Below are 19185 nucleotides of genomic sequence, written 5' to 3'. Positions count from 1 at the left end.
TGTGACATAATCTTTATTGTCATTTGCTTTTAGACTCGTGGCCGTTACATGTGGTCAGATAGAAGGAGGAGCAGGTATCATAACTGGGCCAGTGGAGAGCCAAATAAAAACAGAGCCTGTGCCTATCTAGATCTGGACGGTTTTTGGAAGACAGCATCTTGCAATGAAACATTTTTATCTGTTTGTAAACAATCTGATGGTAGGTTATCAGTAGGAGAAATGTGATTAGGGAGGCTGGAATTTAAATTCTTCTCTTTATTTGAATTTAGGTTTTGCACATACACAATGATTGTGAGAGAAGTTTTATGCTTTGTTATAAACTATTGCTTTTGTTAAGGAAGAACACCTAGATCCAGTCTGTCTTGAACGATTTCCAAAGACCTTCACATTTCATTTCCCAGGCCAGTCAATACGTGCACATAATAAAGTCAACTGCAACATTTCATGCCACAAGTGGATATTTTCTTCATCCTTATTTGTCAGGGATTGCAGAATTGGTCAACCTTAACCCAACCGTAAATACATTAATATATTTTACATTTCAAATAATCTTCTGTAATATTGGGAGATAAGAAACTTCACTTTGCAGAACCAATAAGTGCAGATGGAAAGAGGACCAGGAGGTAGACAAATATGGAAACATCCAAACTGATGAATTTATATTTATGAAAAGTATAAAGTCCTGGGAAATTTTGCTTGAAGTACTTTTACTGAAGTACCATAGGGGTTCAAATATTATACCTAATTATCAAATATGTTTTAAATTATGTATGGAATTTATGATCACTTTACCAGACTTCACTGTAAATGTTTTGCTCATTTAAGCTCTACTTTGCCTTTAATCATGTCATTCAATAAGTTGCTCTTTCTACTTTTACATAGTTTAAGATGTATGTACAGGGACAGATACAGACAGATTCTGTGACCTTGCTACAAAACAGCTGGATGCAAGCCACTGGCAGTGTAACCAGACCAATACAGTCCAGCTATGCCCAATACCATGCATGCTTCTGCTGCTGTGGAGTATTGCTCATTGTGCCTTCTCTTTTCATCATTCCTCACTCTTGCATTTCTTAGAAGGGTGCTGCTTGGTGGCTGTATTCGCAGGAGAACAAAAAATACTTAAAAAACATAGGAAATCTGAATGCTGCAAAGCACACCTCAGCAATGAACGAATGGCACTTTGAGAACCCATCCCCATGTGGTGGTGGCTTTGAGATACTTTAGGCATACTGACTAATTCTTTTTTGTAAGTTTTGAAGTTTTAAATTGCCTAGATGAAGACAATTGCAGTTAGATTCCAGTAAGCCTTCTTTAGCATGTCAGAGAACAGCCCCATCCAGAATACATTACTATTTTACCATGATTAGTCCTGTTATTTATTTATTTATTTATTTATTTATTTTATTATTAGTTGAGCCTATGGAATATTCTTTTACTGGAATCACTGTCAAAATGACCAGACTGATACGTGGTGCAGCAGTATGTTACCCTTGTCTTCTACAGCCCTACTGAAATCTGTCTCTCCTTAACAGAGTTAATCCCTAGTGAACCACCACAGCTTCCTGGAAAGTGTCCTGAACCAAAGCGTGGTAGATCTTGGATTCCCTTCCGTGGCCATTGCTACTATGTCCACACCACTTCCGAAGAAAGCTGGCCTGATGCTTCCATGATGTGTATTCAGATGGGTAAGTGCCTTTTTTATTAGTCAATTTTAAAGGTTGTTTGTGCCCAGAATAATGTGACAGGTTGCAGTCTAAATTTCATTTTTGGCTTATTGTTCCATTTTTCCACTAGTTCTTGTAAAAATTCAAGCATCTCAGAGACCAATGTGGGTAGGTTTTAATCCTTTTTTGATTGCCCATTAGGGTAGGTGGCTTGAAAGTGTCCACTTGTCTTTTTCACTTATGCCTCCCTTTTCAATCCATCACCACGTTGATTTTCTTGTTTGCTTTATCTGACCTTTTTGATGTCTGTTCTGCATTTTGTCTTTTCTTCCTCATCTGAAGTTCCTACCCTTGTTTGTAGAGTGTTTGTATTCTTGGTCTCAATTTGTTGCAGTCCCTATCAGGTTGAAGACAGCTCATAAAAGGTAGAAATATATAAACATGTCCTGGACCTTGGGAGGGACTTTTATTTTTATTATTTTTTTTTATTTTTAAATCCAGAACCAAGAGATAATGTGTAGATTTATGTGTGTATATCAATTCTAAGCTTAAGCAAATTTACTCTCAAGCCTCTCTACTATATGAAAAATCTGATCATGAATCATATCATGTTTTTTTTACTGAGGTAAATAATTTATAGTGGAAAATATTGCTGAAATTATATGTAATATTTAATTTATATCTTAGGTGCTTCTCTAGTTTCCATAGAAGATCCAGCTGAACTGAACTTCCTTTTACTGTACCTGTCTCCACTTGCAAGTGACTTCAGAAGGTTTTGGATAGGATTATTCAAAAATATTGATGGTAATTATTTCAAAATGCATAGTGAGATGAAAATAAATACTAACTAAACAGGAGAATTCTAAGTAACACTAACATTAAATACTAATATGTTAAATATTAAATGATTAAACAAAGAAATCAACTGTTAAGTGTTTAATAGCTTTTCAGCTAAAATACTTACAATATATGCCAGATACAGGCCTATATTTTTTTTGTATCTTTATCGTAGTTGGAGTATAGTTCAGTCTGTAAAAGATTCTAGCTTAGCACTGCTTACTAACTAAACTGCTTACTAACTGCTTACTTACTAAAATTGCTTGACAGCCAGAGTTAGTCTTAAAAAAAAAAAAAAGTCTAACAATTGAGAACTGAGGCAGCTTTTAACTGAAATTTATTTCTAAACAAAACAGAGAATAGCAGAATAGCAACTCACAAACTGCCTAGCAATATTTCTTAATCTATTCTTTTAAATCTTTTTCTTCATAAATTTTTGGTGGAACTTTTTGCTTTCATCCAAAAATATTTCAGCTATTTATTTGGAAATGCAGTTCAAAATTTCTCATTCAAAATGTTGGTAAAAACAAATTTAATAATGTTTTCTGTATAATTATAATCCTAATCCTGTTTTTCACAGCAGGCTTTGAAGGTAGGTCTCCAGAACAAGTGGGCTGCTCTGGCCTTGGCTGTGGCTGCCCAAGTCTCTGTCCCTCCCCATCAGCAATGGTGGGCACCTTGTAGCATGGTTGGCCAGGCTGATCTGTTCTCACTGAAAACTAACAATACAGAAGAAGTGTTTTTTTTTCCTGACCTGGCCCACTACCTTTCCACATTGCTACATGCCAGTGAAAGCAGAGGCAAAGGAAAGTGCAGCTGCAGACAGTGGGATGGAGATGGTGGTACTCAGGTGGCAGTGAGCAGATAGGATATCCTGACATGAAAGCACACCCTGAGGGAGCAGAGATGGCAATTATTTCTGCTTGATGGCCCTCAGCAGGAGATGATCAAAAAGTTATTATTAAAGAGATCTGATTCAGACTGCAAAGGCAATTGATTATTCAGTGATCTTGGATCCACAAGTAAAGAAAATTTTCTGAGCAATCTGGATCCTTAAACAGCAGAGCATGGCTCATGTGGGCACTCTGCTTTTCTGAAAAAAACACAATAGGTGGGTTCTGGGCACAGACTTCAGCTGAAAGTCCTCAGGCAGCTTGGGCATTTCTTTCTTTCTTTGTTAACAGCCATGGCCCTGGAGGGTAATGGAGTTAACTTTGTCTGTGTACAGCATATGAGCATTACATTTTGTGCATTCCCATCTGAACACCTCTGACTGTTAAAAGAGTGAAAAGTGAATCCTCTGTGATGATAGATTAATCAATAATAAATTTGGTATGCAATGTCATTGGGCCTGGTAGACTAGAACTGATTCCCTACTTCATTCACTTACAATTTAATACTCTTAATTTTAGGGGAATGGTTATGGGCAGACAGAAGTGTGGTAGAATATGTCAACTGGGAGAAAGGAGAGCCTACAGTAATTTTTGATGAACACTGTGTTGATATGGATGTCTCAAGTGGAACCTGGAGGAACTATTACTGCTCCGTTGACCAGAATTTTATTTGCAAAATCCCCAAAAGTAAGTTCTGATTTATGTTTACCGTGTTATTTTAGAAGTAGCAGTTAACATATAGCTGGTCAAACTGATCATACACTGGGTACTTTTTATGTGTTGATGTTGATGCATGTGCCTCTGTATTAAAGCCAAGAGTAACTTTTGTTAAGAACAGAAGAATAATGTTGGGGATTTTTTTTGTTTGTTTGTTCTCCACATGTTGTCAATGGAGTAATTCACAAGCTTTGTAAGACCCAGCCAGCCAGACCTGCATGGAATTGACTGAATCACAAGCAAGGGAGGGAGGAAAACAAAAGTATATCTTAAATGTTTTCATATGTAAAAATGTTTTTCAAGTATAAAACATTGAATTCCTTTATGTGAAGGATGGGTGCCATGAAGGTGTGAAAACTTTGAACAGTAAAAGTGCTCAAAGCAATTAACAGTGAGACAAAAGTTTGGGGTTGTTATAACAAACATTTTAAATAAGAATACTTGATTAAATTATTGTGAATTCTCAGGGAAAATGCTTTCATATATTATTAATCTGTATTATGTAAAATCTAATAGGAACACAAAGTAATAACTATATACTGTGTACTTAGTCTTTGAATGGTTGTTTGTGAACATTGTATAATATATCCATATTTTAATTTTAAAGTTATTGAAGTTGAACCAACCCATGATTCATCCATCAATAAAGGTAGGTTGTTTTTTATAAGCATATTAAAAAGAAATTTCAATAAATTTATATGCATTCATTATTTACAAGTAAAATTGCCTCTAGATGAGTTTCATTGAAATACCCATCTAACTATCACTGATGATTTTATTTTAAACTTGTTGAAAAAAAGAATTTTTTCTTTCAAACTGGGTGGCTTATTGATATTTTTGTTATTTTCTGAATAAAGTGGGGTACAATATAATGCTACTTTTAAAAGAAATGTAGGACAGATTGAGCCCAATTTTGCTCTGCCCATTGAGACTGGGTGTTGATTTTAAGTGTGGTTATGATTGTTCTGTACTTTTATAGTTCACCCAGCTGGTTTACACAGGAAAATGTTTGTTGTACACAATAGCAGTCTCTGTTCATTTGTGGTAACTGTTCTGTTTTGTTTTTCATAGCATCAAAAAGAGAAGCTGCTGCTTCATCCTCACATAGTTTAAGTGTGATGATTGTTATACTGATCTTCCTACTGCTAGCAGGAACTGGCCTTACAGTCTATTTTTTCTATAAGAAAAGACAAGAACAGAAAACAATTACAGCCAGTTTTGACAATACTATATACTGTGGCGATGCTGACCCTGGAACTCATGAATCAAGGTGTCTTGTGACCAATATTGAAGAAAATGAACAGGCAATGGTTTAATAATCAGGACAAACTTGGAAATGAATTACTGTTTCATACTAAGGACTGATTTGGAAATGAATTAAAGCACTGGAATGTCAGAATTCTTAAGTTAAAGTGATTTTCTTCTATGGAAACTCTAGTTCATTTTGCACAGGTTGCTTCTTGCCTTATGTACTAGCAGGAATAAACAATCTTGCAACACTCTGGATCTGCTCTCAGACAGTATTACCTGGCAGGACTGTAGGACATGCTTATGACCCTGGAGCTACGCTGTGTAAAGGAACACTCGGGCTGTTCCAGTCTCTGTATGGGTCCTGCATCACTTTGGGGAATGAGGAGACCCATACTCGTCACAGGCAATTGTGAGAATAAATGTCTTAACAGTCTCCAAAAAGTAATTCCAGATCTGTAGAAATCCTGAAAATGTCACTACTGATGTCCACTGACTGATCACAGGCTGGCAGAATTGCATGGGTCGGATGGGATCTCCCAGCTCACTTTGCGCACATCCCTGCTTGAAGCAGGACCAGCTCCCCACCCCAGCTAGGGAGCCAGCTCCCATGCTTATCCACACTCTTGCTGAAGATGGCTTTCCACATTTGAATTTCCCTTGCCTTTTCACTTTTGCACAGCAAAAGACTGCACACCTCTGTGAAAATTTTGGCTGCATCTTTTCTCTAACCCCCTTATAGTTTAATACAAGACTCAGGTCTCCCCTTAACTTATTCTCCCTGCTCTTTCAGATTCTTACTGTTACCACATACCTATATATCAAGTTCCCTACTCCTCTCAGTGGCCCTCAGCTAGACCCTTAATTTTTCCACCATCCAGTTCCAGCACTTACTGCTTCATGGAGTCATACCCCTTCAGGTGCAGGATACACTTCAAATCATTGACAATATATTACCCTTTAGACCTGCTGGGCCAAGCAGTTTTTCACCCAACTTGCAGTCGACCCACTATATTAAGACGGAGGATTTTGAAAGTCCTGCTGAGATCAAGGTAAATGACATTCACTACTTACTTCCTTTTCTGGGGACTGCAGATAATAATTTTGTTATAGGAAGTAATTGGTTTGGCCAGGCATAATTTGCCCTTTATAACTGAGTTCTGGCTCTTTCCATTCCCCCTTTTTTGTCTGTTTTGTTCCTGGAAATCACTTCCAAGAGAATTGTTCCATAATTTTCCCAAGGACTGAGGAGAGGCTGACTACACTGTAGCTCCCAAATCCTTCATCATTCCTGTTTTGAAGGTGTGATATCTGACTTTTCCAGTCACTGGTGCAGTCACCGTGACTTATCAGAGGTGACAGAGTGCAGATGCCCTGTGACCACAGCCAACTCTCTCGGTATCCTCAGATACATTCCCTCAGGTCCTGTGGACGTCTATAGGTACAGCTAACCTCATCCCTAACTCAATCCTTCTGCACCGTGGGTTGTACTGTTCTTCCCTAATATCTGCTGCTAACTAGAGACCTGGGAAGTGTGAGAAATGGTTGATAGCATTGAATACTTCAGCCGTATGTCTTGCAGGTCTCCTGCCCCATTCAGCTATGGGCTTGCATGTTCCTTTTGCTGCTGAGGTACCCACAGAAATCCTTTGTGTTACCCTAGTTTGAAACCCAGTTGAGCTTTAGCTTTCCTCGTTCTGTTCCAGTGTGTCCAGGACATGTCCCTACTTGTGTTCTTGGAAGCTTGTTGCCTTTTTCACCTTCCATACACTTTGAGCTCTTTGAGTTTCAGCTCAATCAGAAACTCCCCATGGGGCTAGGCCTGCTTGCTGCCCTGCCTACTTTGTGTCTTGCATATTGGGAGAAACCATTCTTGAAGTTTAAGGAGGTTGTCCTTGAAGATGGAAAAGCTATCTTTGGATCCTTGGCCTTTCAATAACCTCATTCAGATTTGATTTTTCTTTGGGTCGGTGTTGTATAAATTCAGGTCAGAAAGCTCCAAAATGCAGATAGCATGCATTCTCATACTGGGATATTTAATTCTACAGCACATACCTGTAATATAGGAATGATACAATACTTCAGAGTATCTCATCACAAAAGTATTATTAAATCTTATTCTGTTGGTCTTTTGTAAAATTCCAGTCTTACCTGAATAAACACATTTTCCTCTTTATATAACTTATAAAGTTGAATTGAATGCATTGAATGATCAGCTATGATAAGAAGTATGAGTGTATTGTGAATAGAAATACGTTCTCATTTAAATAACAGAATAGGAATTTCAAAGGAAAGGGGGAGAACGGGCAGGGTACTTAATACACAGCTGACAAAACTGTGTAAAATTTGTTCTTGATATCTCCAATACCAGTGAAGATTTTGTACCTTTTTAGGCCATTTTTTTTTTTTTTTCAAAGTCTAATGAAGCTTGTTATTAGAAAGGCTTTCATAATTTCTCACTGAATTTTCCCTGTCAAAGTCTGATTCAGTCCTGTAAATTTAATTCCAGACTTCCATCAGGACTGAGCTGATAGCACTGCATTTTATACGAGTGTATCCTCTGTGTTCAGAAAGCTTGAAAATAAACAGTTGGTTCCTATATGTAAAAATATTTTAAACATTTTCATTTTCTTTTGGTGCCAAACATAAACAATCAAATGACTCAAAGATCGTAGTCTCAAGAATATATTTAATTTGACATTTTAAAATATTGTAATCTTTTGACAATTTTTAATCATGTTTAAATTAAAATATTTTACTTGTATATGAAATACATGTAAATAAGTTTTTGTTCTACTTTGATTCATTAAATAGTCATTGAAAGGTTGGTTATAAGTAAAAGTTTGTGTCTTCTTAAATAGAACAATTTATCCTAAATGTAACATAACAGAAAGGAGAGATGGGAATCTTAAGGTTCTGTACTCAAAATAACCACCTATTTTTCTTAGTCTACCATGTTCTTAAATTCTAGTAGTGATTTGTCTTTGCCATCCCATGAAAGAACGTCTCACTGTTTCTTTATTCCTGACATTTGAAAGTTTGCCTCAATAAAAGATAGTGTAGTTTAACATTGTTCATGTGCTGTACTGAATAGATAGACAGTTGTGAAATTAATTTGTGCCTTCAGGTGAGATTCCAGTGGGCAAGAGGCAGATTTTGCAGGTTTGAACTGCTCCATAAGCATAAACTTTCCCTGATGTCACCATAAATGGACACAGGAAAAGTTTGGGTTCATTTTCTCTCTTCTCTGCTGTGCGGTTATCTGACATATCCAGCCTTCCTCCTTCTCGGATGTTCTATGGGGCACAACTTTTAATATGATATTTGATAAATAATGTCATTTAAAATGTTTTAAGAATATGCTTAAAAGTTCTGGTTCCTCTGAGAAAATATTTACTCCCATTTCAGGAGAATTCACACAACGTGAGTGTTATACTGTATTTTTTTATCCAGCCTTCTCACTCGAGCAGTTAGATGAAATTAATTTAACCTACTTTCAGAACTTGTTGACATAACTCTCCTTTGTAGTCAATGCTCAGGAACATACTTGTAGGGTTATCTGTTCCATGGTCCACCAGAAGTGGCTAATGATGGGACAGAGCTTCCAGAGGTGGGAGGAAGTAATGTTCAGTAATGGGAAGAAGAGGAGTACATGCAGTGAGAAACGTAGACTTGGGTTGATAAGAGGATGGATCTGACCAGCTGGGAGAGCCAAGCAAGGCTGGCCAGTCCCAGTGTCTTGGCATGGCAGGGATGTTGGAAATGCTGGAGTGCAGAGAGTTCAAGGGTTGTTTTGTTACTGCAATGGCATTGGAAGACTCCTGGTTATGGAGAAGCAACAGGGGGAATGAGCATGCTTTAAGCAGGAGCTACCCAAGATATATTTGTGTTTGTTCCCAATTTGCCTGAGTACTCTATGTTCTTTGGAAAGGCCACAGCTGGGGAAGGGAGGCTCCCTCCATACCTTGCACTGGCTCCTGATGTTTTCAGAGGGCAGAGCCATCCGGAATGATGAAGAGATGGCTTCTTCATTGAGAGCAGTGAGTGTGCACAGGTTGGGGGTAGCACTCTGTAGCATCGTAACAGAGTTGACACTGGGAGGGAGTCTTTAGTACTAGTAGAAACCAGGGCTTTTGTGAGAGAAACAGAAAGTAAATTTGTGGGGAAGTCTCTGGAGTGATGTCAAGGAACAGATTTCTCCTAGAGAGGTATAGAGAAATTGTGTGGGCTTTTTTGCAACACATTTGGTGTCCTGGGACATGCTTGATCTGAGGAAAAGTTGCTGGTAATTTCACCTACAAGATCTGGCCAGTTTGGGTTCTACCTGCTGGGTGGGGAGAGAGCAAGATGAACGGGGAGGAGAAAAGGTGTATTTGGTGTATGAGTCCTGTGTTCAGTGGAGGGAATGAGAAGGATGAATCAGCCATGAGGAGGCAGGTAGGAAAGTCCATTGTAAATCCTCAAATAGACAATTTTTAATGTGCAATAAATGTGAGGTGATATACTATGATTTGCATGGAACAGGAAAAAAATCCACATAGAGACTTAACAACAGGCTAGAAATACCCTCAGTGAATTATGATACAAAATTTTGCTATATAAATAAGCCAGCAGAGGAAACAAAACAAAACAAAACAAAAAAAAACAACAGTATTGAAATAGAAAAGCATTTAGTATTTCTTCAGCATACTTAATTATCTTTTCTTTCTTTGGAATCTTTTTGGATGTTCTGAAACTTCACATGTATCATAACAATTTCTGACAGCAGTCCTTTATGTTTTCCTTACAATTCCAGAATTTCCATTTCTATTCTAACAACACCTGCCTATTAAATGCCTGACAGGATGAACAGCTTTGGGCAGTGTAGCATAGCTTGCAGAGTGTCAAAATATTATAAGACTTTCTAATGGTCATAAGAGGGTAGAATTCTGGAGAATTTCTGGTAGAAATCCTCTGAAGAGGCCTATTGTTTTCTCCCTCACATTTAAAGACATTCCATAATCTTGCTGAATTCCCTGGCTCATGCCAACATAGCTTGACTCACAGTTTCTCAGTTGACAACTTTAAAAAGAAAGCATTTTTCATGAAAATATACTTCTCTTTTTGTAAGTATCCCCATGGCAGACTATGCTGGTTAAATCAGAGTTTATTTTGAGTTTTAAGAAATACAACCCTGAGTCACACCTTTTCATGAAGAAAAGTGGTACTTATACATATATATTATCCTTTACTGTTGGTTTCATTAGAGGAAACTTTCTCTGATCAGTCCTTCCTTGCACAATAGTCCTCAGTTTTGTATTTAATTTCAAAAGCCAGATACTATGTACTCTTTATGAAGTTCATTCTGCATTTTAGTTTATGGATGTTTCCTGCATCACTCTCTGCATCAGTGTTTGGGCTTCATCAGGAACTGTAAGTGCCAAGAAAATGAAGAAATATGTCTCTTCTAAATATTAGTAAAAATAGTCCTTATAGAATTTTGTATTTAAAAATACCTGAAATGAAACAACAGCTTTAATGCCAATTTGAGCAATAAATGCAGTTACTGATAAAGAATGCCAGAACTTTGTAATCATACCTACAATAACCAGTCTATTTCATGAATTTGTTTGTACATAATATGAGCTAAAGATCTAGTATGGGAAAAACCCCATGCAGCTCAGTGAATGCTAAAAAATGATCAGAGATAGTAGTGGGGTAAAATAATTATTTAACTCATGCTTTAAAATATTCTTAAATTTTTTACCATGTTTCTGGGAAAGCTGTCTGTCCATTCAAGCTCACGGTCTGCTCTTGATTAGGCTCTTGACAGAAAGTGAGTGTCATTCTGCTACGTGAGTTTGCCAATGAGAGCAGGTATGGATGTATGCAGCCCCTTCAGGTGCAAGAGGTGTGAAGGCATGGTTCATGTGGCAGCCTTCTCACTGATTAACACAGATTAACCTGGTCACAAGGCATTGGCTTACAGATGGGAACAAGGTGGCTCTGGGCCAGCTCAGATAACTGGATCTGCTGTGCAGACCATAAGTGGCTTCCTCAAGATGCTGATGCCCTAAAAAGCTGCAGCACCTTTTATTTGCCACTGAGGGGAGTGCTTATCAAGATTGCAGATGTGCAAGGATCTATTCCCAGTCTGCTGCACAACATTTTGCTCAGAGCAGCTTGGCAGTGAAGCCATATCCTGGATTGTTCAGGGCAGGGCTCATACAAGAGCCCTTTTGGGGCAACACTGTCAAATCTATAGTTTCTACCAATGGTTTAAAGCAAGCAACTTTTATGTAGCAAACGAGAGGTCTGGTTATAAAAGAATATTAATTTCAAAATACATATATCTTTACCTGTTAGGGATCACTGGTACTTTCTTACCTGCATTTTCTGGATTCTCTTCTATGGCCATGATTACTATTTCAACCAATATGGAAAGCTGAGCTGATGCTCCCATATTTTCAATGCCTATGAGTAATTAAAGGATTTTGGTTGATCCTGCAATCTAGATAAATTATCATCATAGATTGGGGTGGGGAGAAGAGAAAACACTTACACACTCTAGAAGTCATAAGTGTTTTATTCCTATTTTTTTAATAATAATTCAGTGGGAATATTTAGCATCTCAGCATTCTGTGGAAGCCTAATGTGCAACAACACAAAATCTCTCTTCAAAACTACATAACTACATATATAAGGCTATTGAAGAGCTGTTTTATTTTATGGTTTTCTAACTATGTAGGAGACCTTTCTGATTGATTTAAATATAATTATTACTTCAAGATGACATCTCTAGCATTTTTGTGATCTGAAATATAGTGAGTCATTGCAATAATTAAGTTTGCAGCTTTTTTTTTTTTTTTTAAAACTATATAATTTGTTGTAAGTGAAGATTTAAATATTCTAAGTAGTATCTGAAAGTTATGGTGAGTGAGCTGGCTTGAGAACTTACACCTAAAGATAGACGGATGTCCTATTAATGATCTAAAAAGACACCAAAATATGCTTGTATTTATTGACATCTAATAAAATTAACTACAGAAATTCAAGAAAATATTGCTGAAGTTATAACTGAGATTGTTATATCTCTTGTCTGTCTAAAATCAAGACTCTTCAAACTTGATCTCATATAGACTTCAAATTAATTAATTATGGGTTGAACATACATTTTACCATACTATTTTTTGTAGAAAATATACCAGGAAATATTACTGATTTTAAAATCAGATTCCAGTCAAGGAGGCCTGATTTTCAACTGAGCATGTAGAAGTAGCATTAGTTTCAGAAGTCTAGAAATTAGATTTTTCAGAACTTCAAAGATATCATTCTTTCCCATAGTCAAAGATGATCTTTGCACTTGTCTAAAGCATTCAGAAGAAGCATAATGTCATTGATACATCTTCATGAGATCAGTAGCAGTAAGTAGTTCTTCTTACTCTCAAGAAGTAACAAAGCCCTGACAGACTTCAGTCATACACAGTAATCTAAATGAAATTGCTTCTGAGAGATTGATTAGAGAATATTTTTGTCATTAAAAAGAAAGAAAGAAAAAAAAAAAAAAGGAATATCATTCCATGACAAGTAAATAAAGCTTCTGATGGATGAAGGTACTTGTACTATGAACAGTCAAAAACAAAGTGCTTTTCTCCTGGAAGAAATTGTTCATTTTGCCTGAGCAGTTTTACAGTTTGCATGCTAACCGAAAAACTATCCCTATGATTATGTTACAGGATATTGAGTCTTATCTAAGCTTAATCCTGGGATAAATATTGTGAAACCCACACGCTATGTGAAGCAGTTACCCACCTATTCTAGCCTGTACACAGTAGTAACATCACTCAGAGAGAGTCAAATTGTGAAGTTCATCTAGATAACTTCAAGAATAGCAATTATAATTCTGAATACACAGCATCTGTGAAAATCTTTTGTAGTGCTGGAAATGTCAGGCTCTTAGCTGATAACATTGCATTTCACTTCATAGTCATAAAAAATCGGTATATAAATCTTTCATACAAAAACACATTTTGTTCTTGTACTGTGATCTGTCATTTTCATGTCACACTAGCTCTGTTCTGTGTATCACTTCAGGTTTTTAAGCTCCAAAAAAATCTTATTTTAGAATTTAGGATAAACATACTCTCTTTTGTTCTGGACATGACTGAAAGAAAAACGTGAAAGGATTTTATTCCATATAATGCCATGGTAAGTGTTAGGCAGCATGATATAATTTAAAGGTTAAAGATCTTAGAGATGTATATATTCTACCAATATGAACCCTTTATCATATTCATAATAGAAACAGGGAACTGAAAAAGTCCTGCCCAAAGGCAGTGTCAGCTAAAACTAAGCAGCTGCTGACAGATATAAAATCATCTTATAAAGTTTCTGACAATTATAGTGATTTCACATGTCCCCAGGCAACATATCCAAAGCTTATTTATTAATAATGTCTGTGTGCTTTTTAATGTCACCAGCTCCTTGGGACAGCTGGGCTAGAGTGGTCCAGATGTATGCCAGTAATAAACTTGTGGTTGCTGCAGACAAGGCTGGCAGTGGCTGCATCCAAACTGCCTTGTGGGAACGGTCACTTGAATGCTGTACATGCAAAACTGGGCCTAAAACACCCTCTGGGAGAACGCTTGCTGGTGTGGGTGAGGGACATATGCATCATCCACTCACAGGATAGGCAGCTCTGCAGTAATGCCTCTTCATGGGCACTCTTTAATTTCAGTTAATAACTTATTAAGTTCTCATTTTGCTATTATCTGAATAGTTAACATTTAAAATAGCACAAAATTTGTCCATAAACGTGCTGTCAGTACACCTTCCCATTCTACATAATCTTAATTACCTTTCTTTCCTTAGAGCTTGACTGTGATACCTGTCTTTTCCTTTCTAGAAATTTAGGTTATGCCTGAATTCTTTGGTTCCTCTTTTTCCTCATGCTGTTTTTTGATATGCTGAAACCCTATCCTTTATAAGGTAGAGTTTACTGAGAATTGTACATGTTTCTGAGTACTCCAGCCAATTCTTAAAGTGCTAAGGCTAATCAAATAATAATAACAATAACAATAATAATAATAGTTTATTTATTTTTATTTTTTATTTATTTTTATTTTTAAAAAAGCTATATAAAGCTATATACAGTTTTGAAAATAATGCATGGAGTTGTTCTGCAGCCCACATATCATGTTTCGTTTTGATCTTTAATCCATACTGTTTTATGCAATGTTGTGCACATCTTTTGCAGAGCTAATCAATGTTCATGGTATAAGAAATGATCTTGCAACTCCTTGCCCATCTTCAGGTGTTTATATGTTTATATAGTGAAGCAGCTGACAAAATATTACTGAAGTGAAAAGTACTTTAAATAGTGCAAGCATTTGTTTTATGTGAAGAATTATGTTCATGAATGCAGTGACACTGTCTCATGCAAAATAACAAGAAAATGAATTCTTCACTGAAGCTTTCCAAAACAGACTTACGTTTGATAGACTGTGCTGCTGCCAACAAAAAGGGCAAGATTTCTAAAAATGTGGGCAGGAGCCCAAACTGATTTTGCATGCACATTGGCTTTGGAAATATGGAAATTCAGCTAAGTTCAAAGCACCCCATACATGCAGCGAATGTTTACAGATACAAATAGCATCTGCAAATGTATTTCTTGATGAAGTGCCTACTTAGATGTGTGTTTAGAGATAAGTGTTAATTGAAGACATTGGCTGCAGAGTATGTTGCCTTGGATAGTCCTTTAGTAGGGAACTGGCTGTGGTTCGAATCTAAAGTTTTGGCCAAGGCTTACCAGCTTTCTACAGATATTTCAGGTCAGCTGAGCAATTCTGTAATTCTAAGTGTCATGACATGAGGCCTTATATTCGAGGAGCTGAAAACATTTTTATGGATGTCAGTTAGACTTTGCAACACCATCTTTTTATGCAGGTGTGGGAGTTACAGGATGTGTGGTTTGCCTGGAAGGGAGGAGGGCCTGATAAGTTGCATAAGTGCAGGTGTAGGAACAGAAAGACTACACTTTTCCTGTGTCCGGATAAGTTGAAAATCAGGGCAGCTTTGTGCAGTACAAAATTTTCTTAATCACTGTAGTGATTCTGGTTTGTTCATGGAAATCTGCTTGGAGACCACCAGCTCATTTCACAGTTGTTTGTCAAATGCATGTTTCTACGTATAGCCAGTGGCTGCAGGTTACTGTCCATCTTGTTTGTAACGACTGAGATGTTTGAGGAAGACCAACAGTAAGTAAAAGAAGTTGAAGCTACACTTCTTCAAAGTTCCCAAAGTGCCCAGTTTATCTTATCTGAGGACACTCTCCATCTCTCATCTCTTGTCCGTGTAGCAAGGAGTAGATGAGAGAGAAAGAGAAAAGGCAAGAGGGAGGCTGGTCTAACTGTGTGCTCATGATCAGCACTTGTCCTGCAATTCTGAACCATAAATTGAAAATACGACCATAACCGCTGCAGCTCTTTTCAGGCTCATTAGTGAAGCTCAGATCCCTGGCTGCCTAAATATGGATTGCTTTAGGTATGGGTTAGGTGCCTTTCCCCAAAACAGACAATTCTGCATAGAGTGACCAAAGTTGTGTGCCCAGGGTAAGGTCAGGCTAAGTAAACTAATACATTAGACAGTCCTGAGAAGTAGGTAAACTGCACTGATAGCTGCGCCTTAGGCAAAACATCTTCTGTTCCCAGACGGTTGTGAATTCAAACCCCAAAAAGGCATCACAGAAGAATAAATTGCATTGCAGTGATATCGCAATGCTCAGAATATGCCTGGAAGAACTGTGATAGATTTAGATGCCCCTCATAACACAGAAATCTGGAAACCATTTCAGATTAAAGTCATTCCTTAGAGCAGCTCACAGAGTTCCTTTCACTCTTTATAGGAACTCTCCTGTGTGTAACTGCCCAGGAAATAAAAGTAGGAAAAAAAAGGAAAACAAAAACAAAACAAAACAAAACAACAACAACAAAAAAAAGAGCCCTACAGATCTTTTTATCATTTCATAGTTAAAAAAATCCTTTGGTAACAGCTCATGTGAATGTCTGCTGTCTTTGTCTTCTCTGCTGTTAATTATGGAATTTCCTTCCTCTTCCAGAAAATAGGTATGATACAATTGCAGATGGCAGGTGTGTGAAGAAAGGACTAATGACAGAGTCTTCTTTTCAGGCTGATGAAGAAAGAAGAAACTTGAATTACTACAACTCTCCCACCTCCATATGGACGGACAGATTGGTCAGGGCATGGATCAGTGTTGGGCAGCTAGCTGACATACGGACTTTTTTCAGCTGACATAAACCATTGTTATTTAATATTTAATATGAAGCTTTGGACCTCATCAATCTACAGTTAGTGGGGGAAGAAAACAGCTTTAAATACATCTTTCTGCCAACCTTTCTGCTTCAATTAGTTTCTCATATATTCAAGTCAAATCCCACACTTAGATATGGTAGAGAGCTAACATAAAAAGAAAAGATTTAAAAGGTGTAGAAAATAGAAGTATTATCCCATGGAAAATATTTTGAAACATTTCTTTCTGGAAAGCATTTTATTTTATTTTATTTTTTAATATGGAAGGAAAAAGTGATAAAGCATGGGAAGAAAACAATACCAATCACAAAGATAATATAAAGAACAGGGATTTTTCCAGTTATTTTTAGAACTATATACTGATATCCAGGAAATACGACTGGACAAGTTAATTTTTCTTACACGAGCTGTGTATTTAAACAATAGTCCAAAGATGTATGCTGATTATTTCTAATGGTTACTGAGGTTCAGTTAGTGAGAAGCTGCTAAAGGGTAGTACAAAAGGTTGATGAGTGTATCTATAAATCAGCAGTCATGGAGCATACGTTAGCCTTTTGTACCTCAGCCAAAATATTGAGGTTCAAATGCTCTTGGGTCATTGGGCTAGGCAGCTGTGATATGACCCTTGGGTGCAAGCCTCCCATGTGGGCCCTTCCATCCCTGAAACATGTTGCCTGCAGCCCCAGCGCTGGGACTGGTTCCCTCAGATATCTGTCAGTATGTAATGACTTTGGCTCTGCAGTTTACTCTCTCATTTTAGTATGCCACTCTAATTTTATCACCCTAAAATTGTGGAAAATAAGTTTCCATGCAGTCAGCTCCTTCTTCTCTCCATTGAAGGCTTGGGTAGGTCTCACCAACCCCTGTGAGCCCAAGGCCAATACTGCATGAGGGACTTAAAGATTTGGTCTTCACACCAGAGATTTTTGGGCCTCACCCCTACCTCCCATGCACTCTGTAGCTAGAGTAACCTTGTTCTGAGCTGCTTTGGCACAGTAAGGGGGAAAAGAAAGGGCTATATTTCAGTTGGATTTGTGTTTTGAAACGGTTCGGTACAAAAGCTGGCAGATTCAGTCCTATTCCTGGGGTGAGGGTGGCCCTGCCCAGCTGGTCATGAGATGCGGTGAAGCCATTGCAGGCCATGGCAGAAGGACTCAGGCTGTCAGTGAAGCCCAGCCCCAAATCTTTTTTATTTTACTCACATTGCAAAGGATGGTTGAGTTTGTTTTTCACCACATTTGCTTGCTTTTTTAATTGATCCTGTGTCCCTTTAGTTATATGATTGGTCTGAGGAGCTGCAGAACCAACTTCTTCCCCCAAACTAGGGTAACATTAGTGCCCAATGGGCCTGGTAAAGCAGCTGAGAGGCCACCACAGTGGAGGGGGCACCCATGACAGCTTCTCAGTGGCAGTCACACATCTGTTGTCATGGTCTTTCCCTGTGTTCTGTGACTGCCTGAGACTTAGTGAACTGCATGTCGAAACCCTGGGACTTACCAGTGCCACAAACAGAAGGAGATGGAGCAGAAGAGATTAATGGTGTGATTTTTCATACATATCTGAAATGGGTGACAAATCCTTTTCCAAGTCTCTCACTAAATAATCTGTCCAAGTAATTAATTCTTAATTGAAAAGATTTTTTTTTTCCTAGTATCTCACCCTCCTCTGCTAAACTGATTCCATTGTTTATTTTCCTGTACTTCTTGTCCTTTCCTGAGTAGATATGTAGAGTAATATATTTTCCACATAGAGACATTTTACAACTTCACAGATCACTATTGTGTCCTTCTCCAGTCTTCCTTCCGTTGGTTTAGGTTCCTCCAGCATCTCCTTGGAGTTCATGTAATTATTCCACATCCTTCTGGGTTTATGGTATTCTTTTACGAGGAAAAGAAAAAAAAAAGTTTTAAAAAGTTAAAAAGTATTCTCTCTCTTTTAAGAGTTTCTTGTTACAAAAAGAAAACAGATGTGTAAAAGTCACAGACAGTAAATAGTATTCTTAGTTTGAATAACAAAAATAAGAGAGGAGCCTTGAAAACAGAAGACTGCTTATGGTTTTATGAATTAACAAAGTGGCCATATAGAGAATTGAGGTGTTAATTTGGAGTATGCTTAAGCAAGGTGTAGAGATGTTTTAGCCTTGGAAATCCCTACAAATTCTCTATGAAATCAGGCTGGGCTGATACCAAACACATGAAGTGAAACACTTCACAAGGAGTGAAGGTCTGATGAAGTGGCTACCTATGTTGAATGTGTAAATGTACATCTTGGTCAGTAGAATATGTCACTCAAAACATATCATCTTACAGAGTTCGAAAAGGAATATATAAATTAGATGGTTCTATCAGATGAAGAGAGCCTTTTTCTCTGAAACATATTTCCTTTATTCCTACTCAAGAAAAGATCACTCATATTTGTTACTTGTGCTTGCCAAATCTAAGTTAGAAGAATGATAAGGAGATTGTCAGAATTTTTACACCAGTGAAATGCTTTCTTGAGTTGACCTGTAGTGTTTT

General features: G+C 37.4%; 1 protein-coding gene across 2 annotated transcripts in view; it reads left to right on the top strand.

The window, feature by feature from the left end:
- The window catches only part of LOC311431471 (macrophage mannose receptor 1-like), a 33727-nt gene extending 25524 nt beyond the window's left edge, over positions 1 to 8203 (top strand). For both annotated transcript variants that reach the window (XM_084508971.1, XM_084508972.1), the window contains 6 exons: positions 34 to 199; positions 1536 to 1688; positions 2355 to 2471; positions 3917 to 4084; positions 4722 to 4763; positions 5186 to 8203. In XM_084508971.1, the coding sequence (XP_084365097.1) occupies positions 34 to 199; positions 1536 to 1688; positions 2355 to 2471; positions 3917 to 4084; positions 4722 to 4763; positions 5186 to 5430 (891 nt within the window). In that variant the 3' untranslated portion in view covers positions 5431 to 8203. The remainder of the gene's footprint in view (positions 1 to 33; positions 200 to 1535; positions 1689 to 2354; positions 2472 to 3916; positions 4085 to 4721; positions 4764 to 5185) is intronic.
- Positions 8204 to 19185: the final 10982 nt, after the last annotated feature.

This window comes from Aythya ferina (genome assembly GCF_964211825.1).
Source record: "Aythya ferina genome assembly, chromosome: 2".
In the NCBI taxonomy this organism is placed as follows: Eukaryota; Metazoa; Chordata; class Aves; order Anseriformes; family Anatidae; genus Aythya; species Aythya ferina.
Note: the sequence above shows the minus strand (reverse complement) of the source record. Positions and strands in the feature narration are given on the sequence as shown.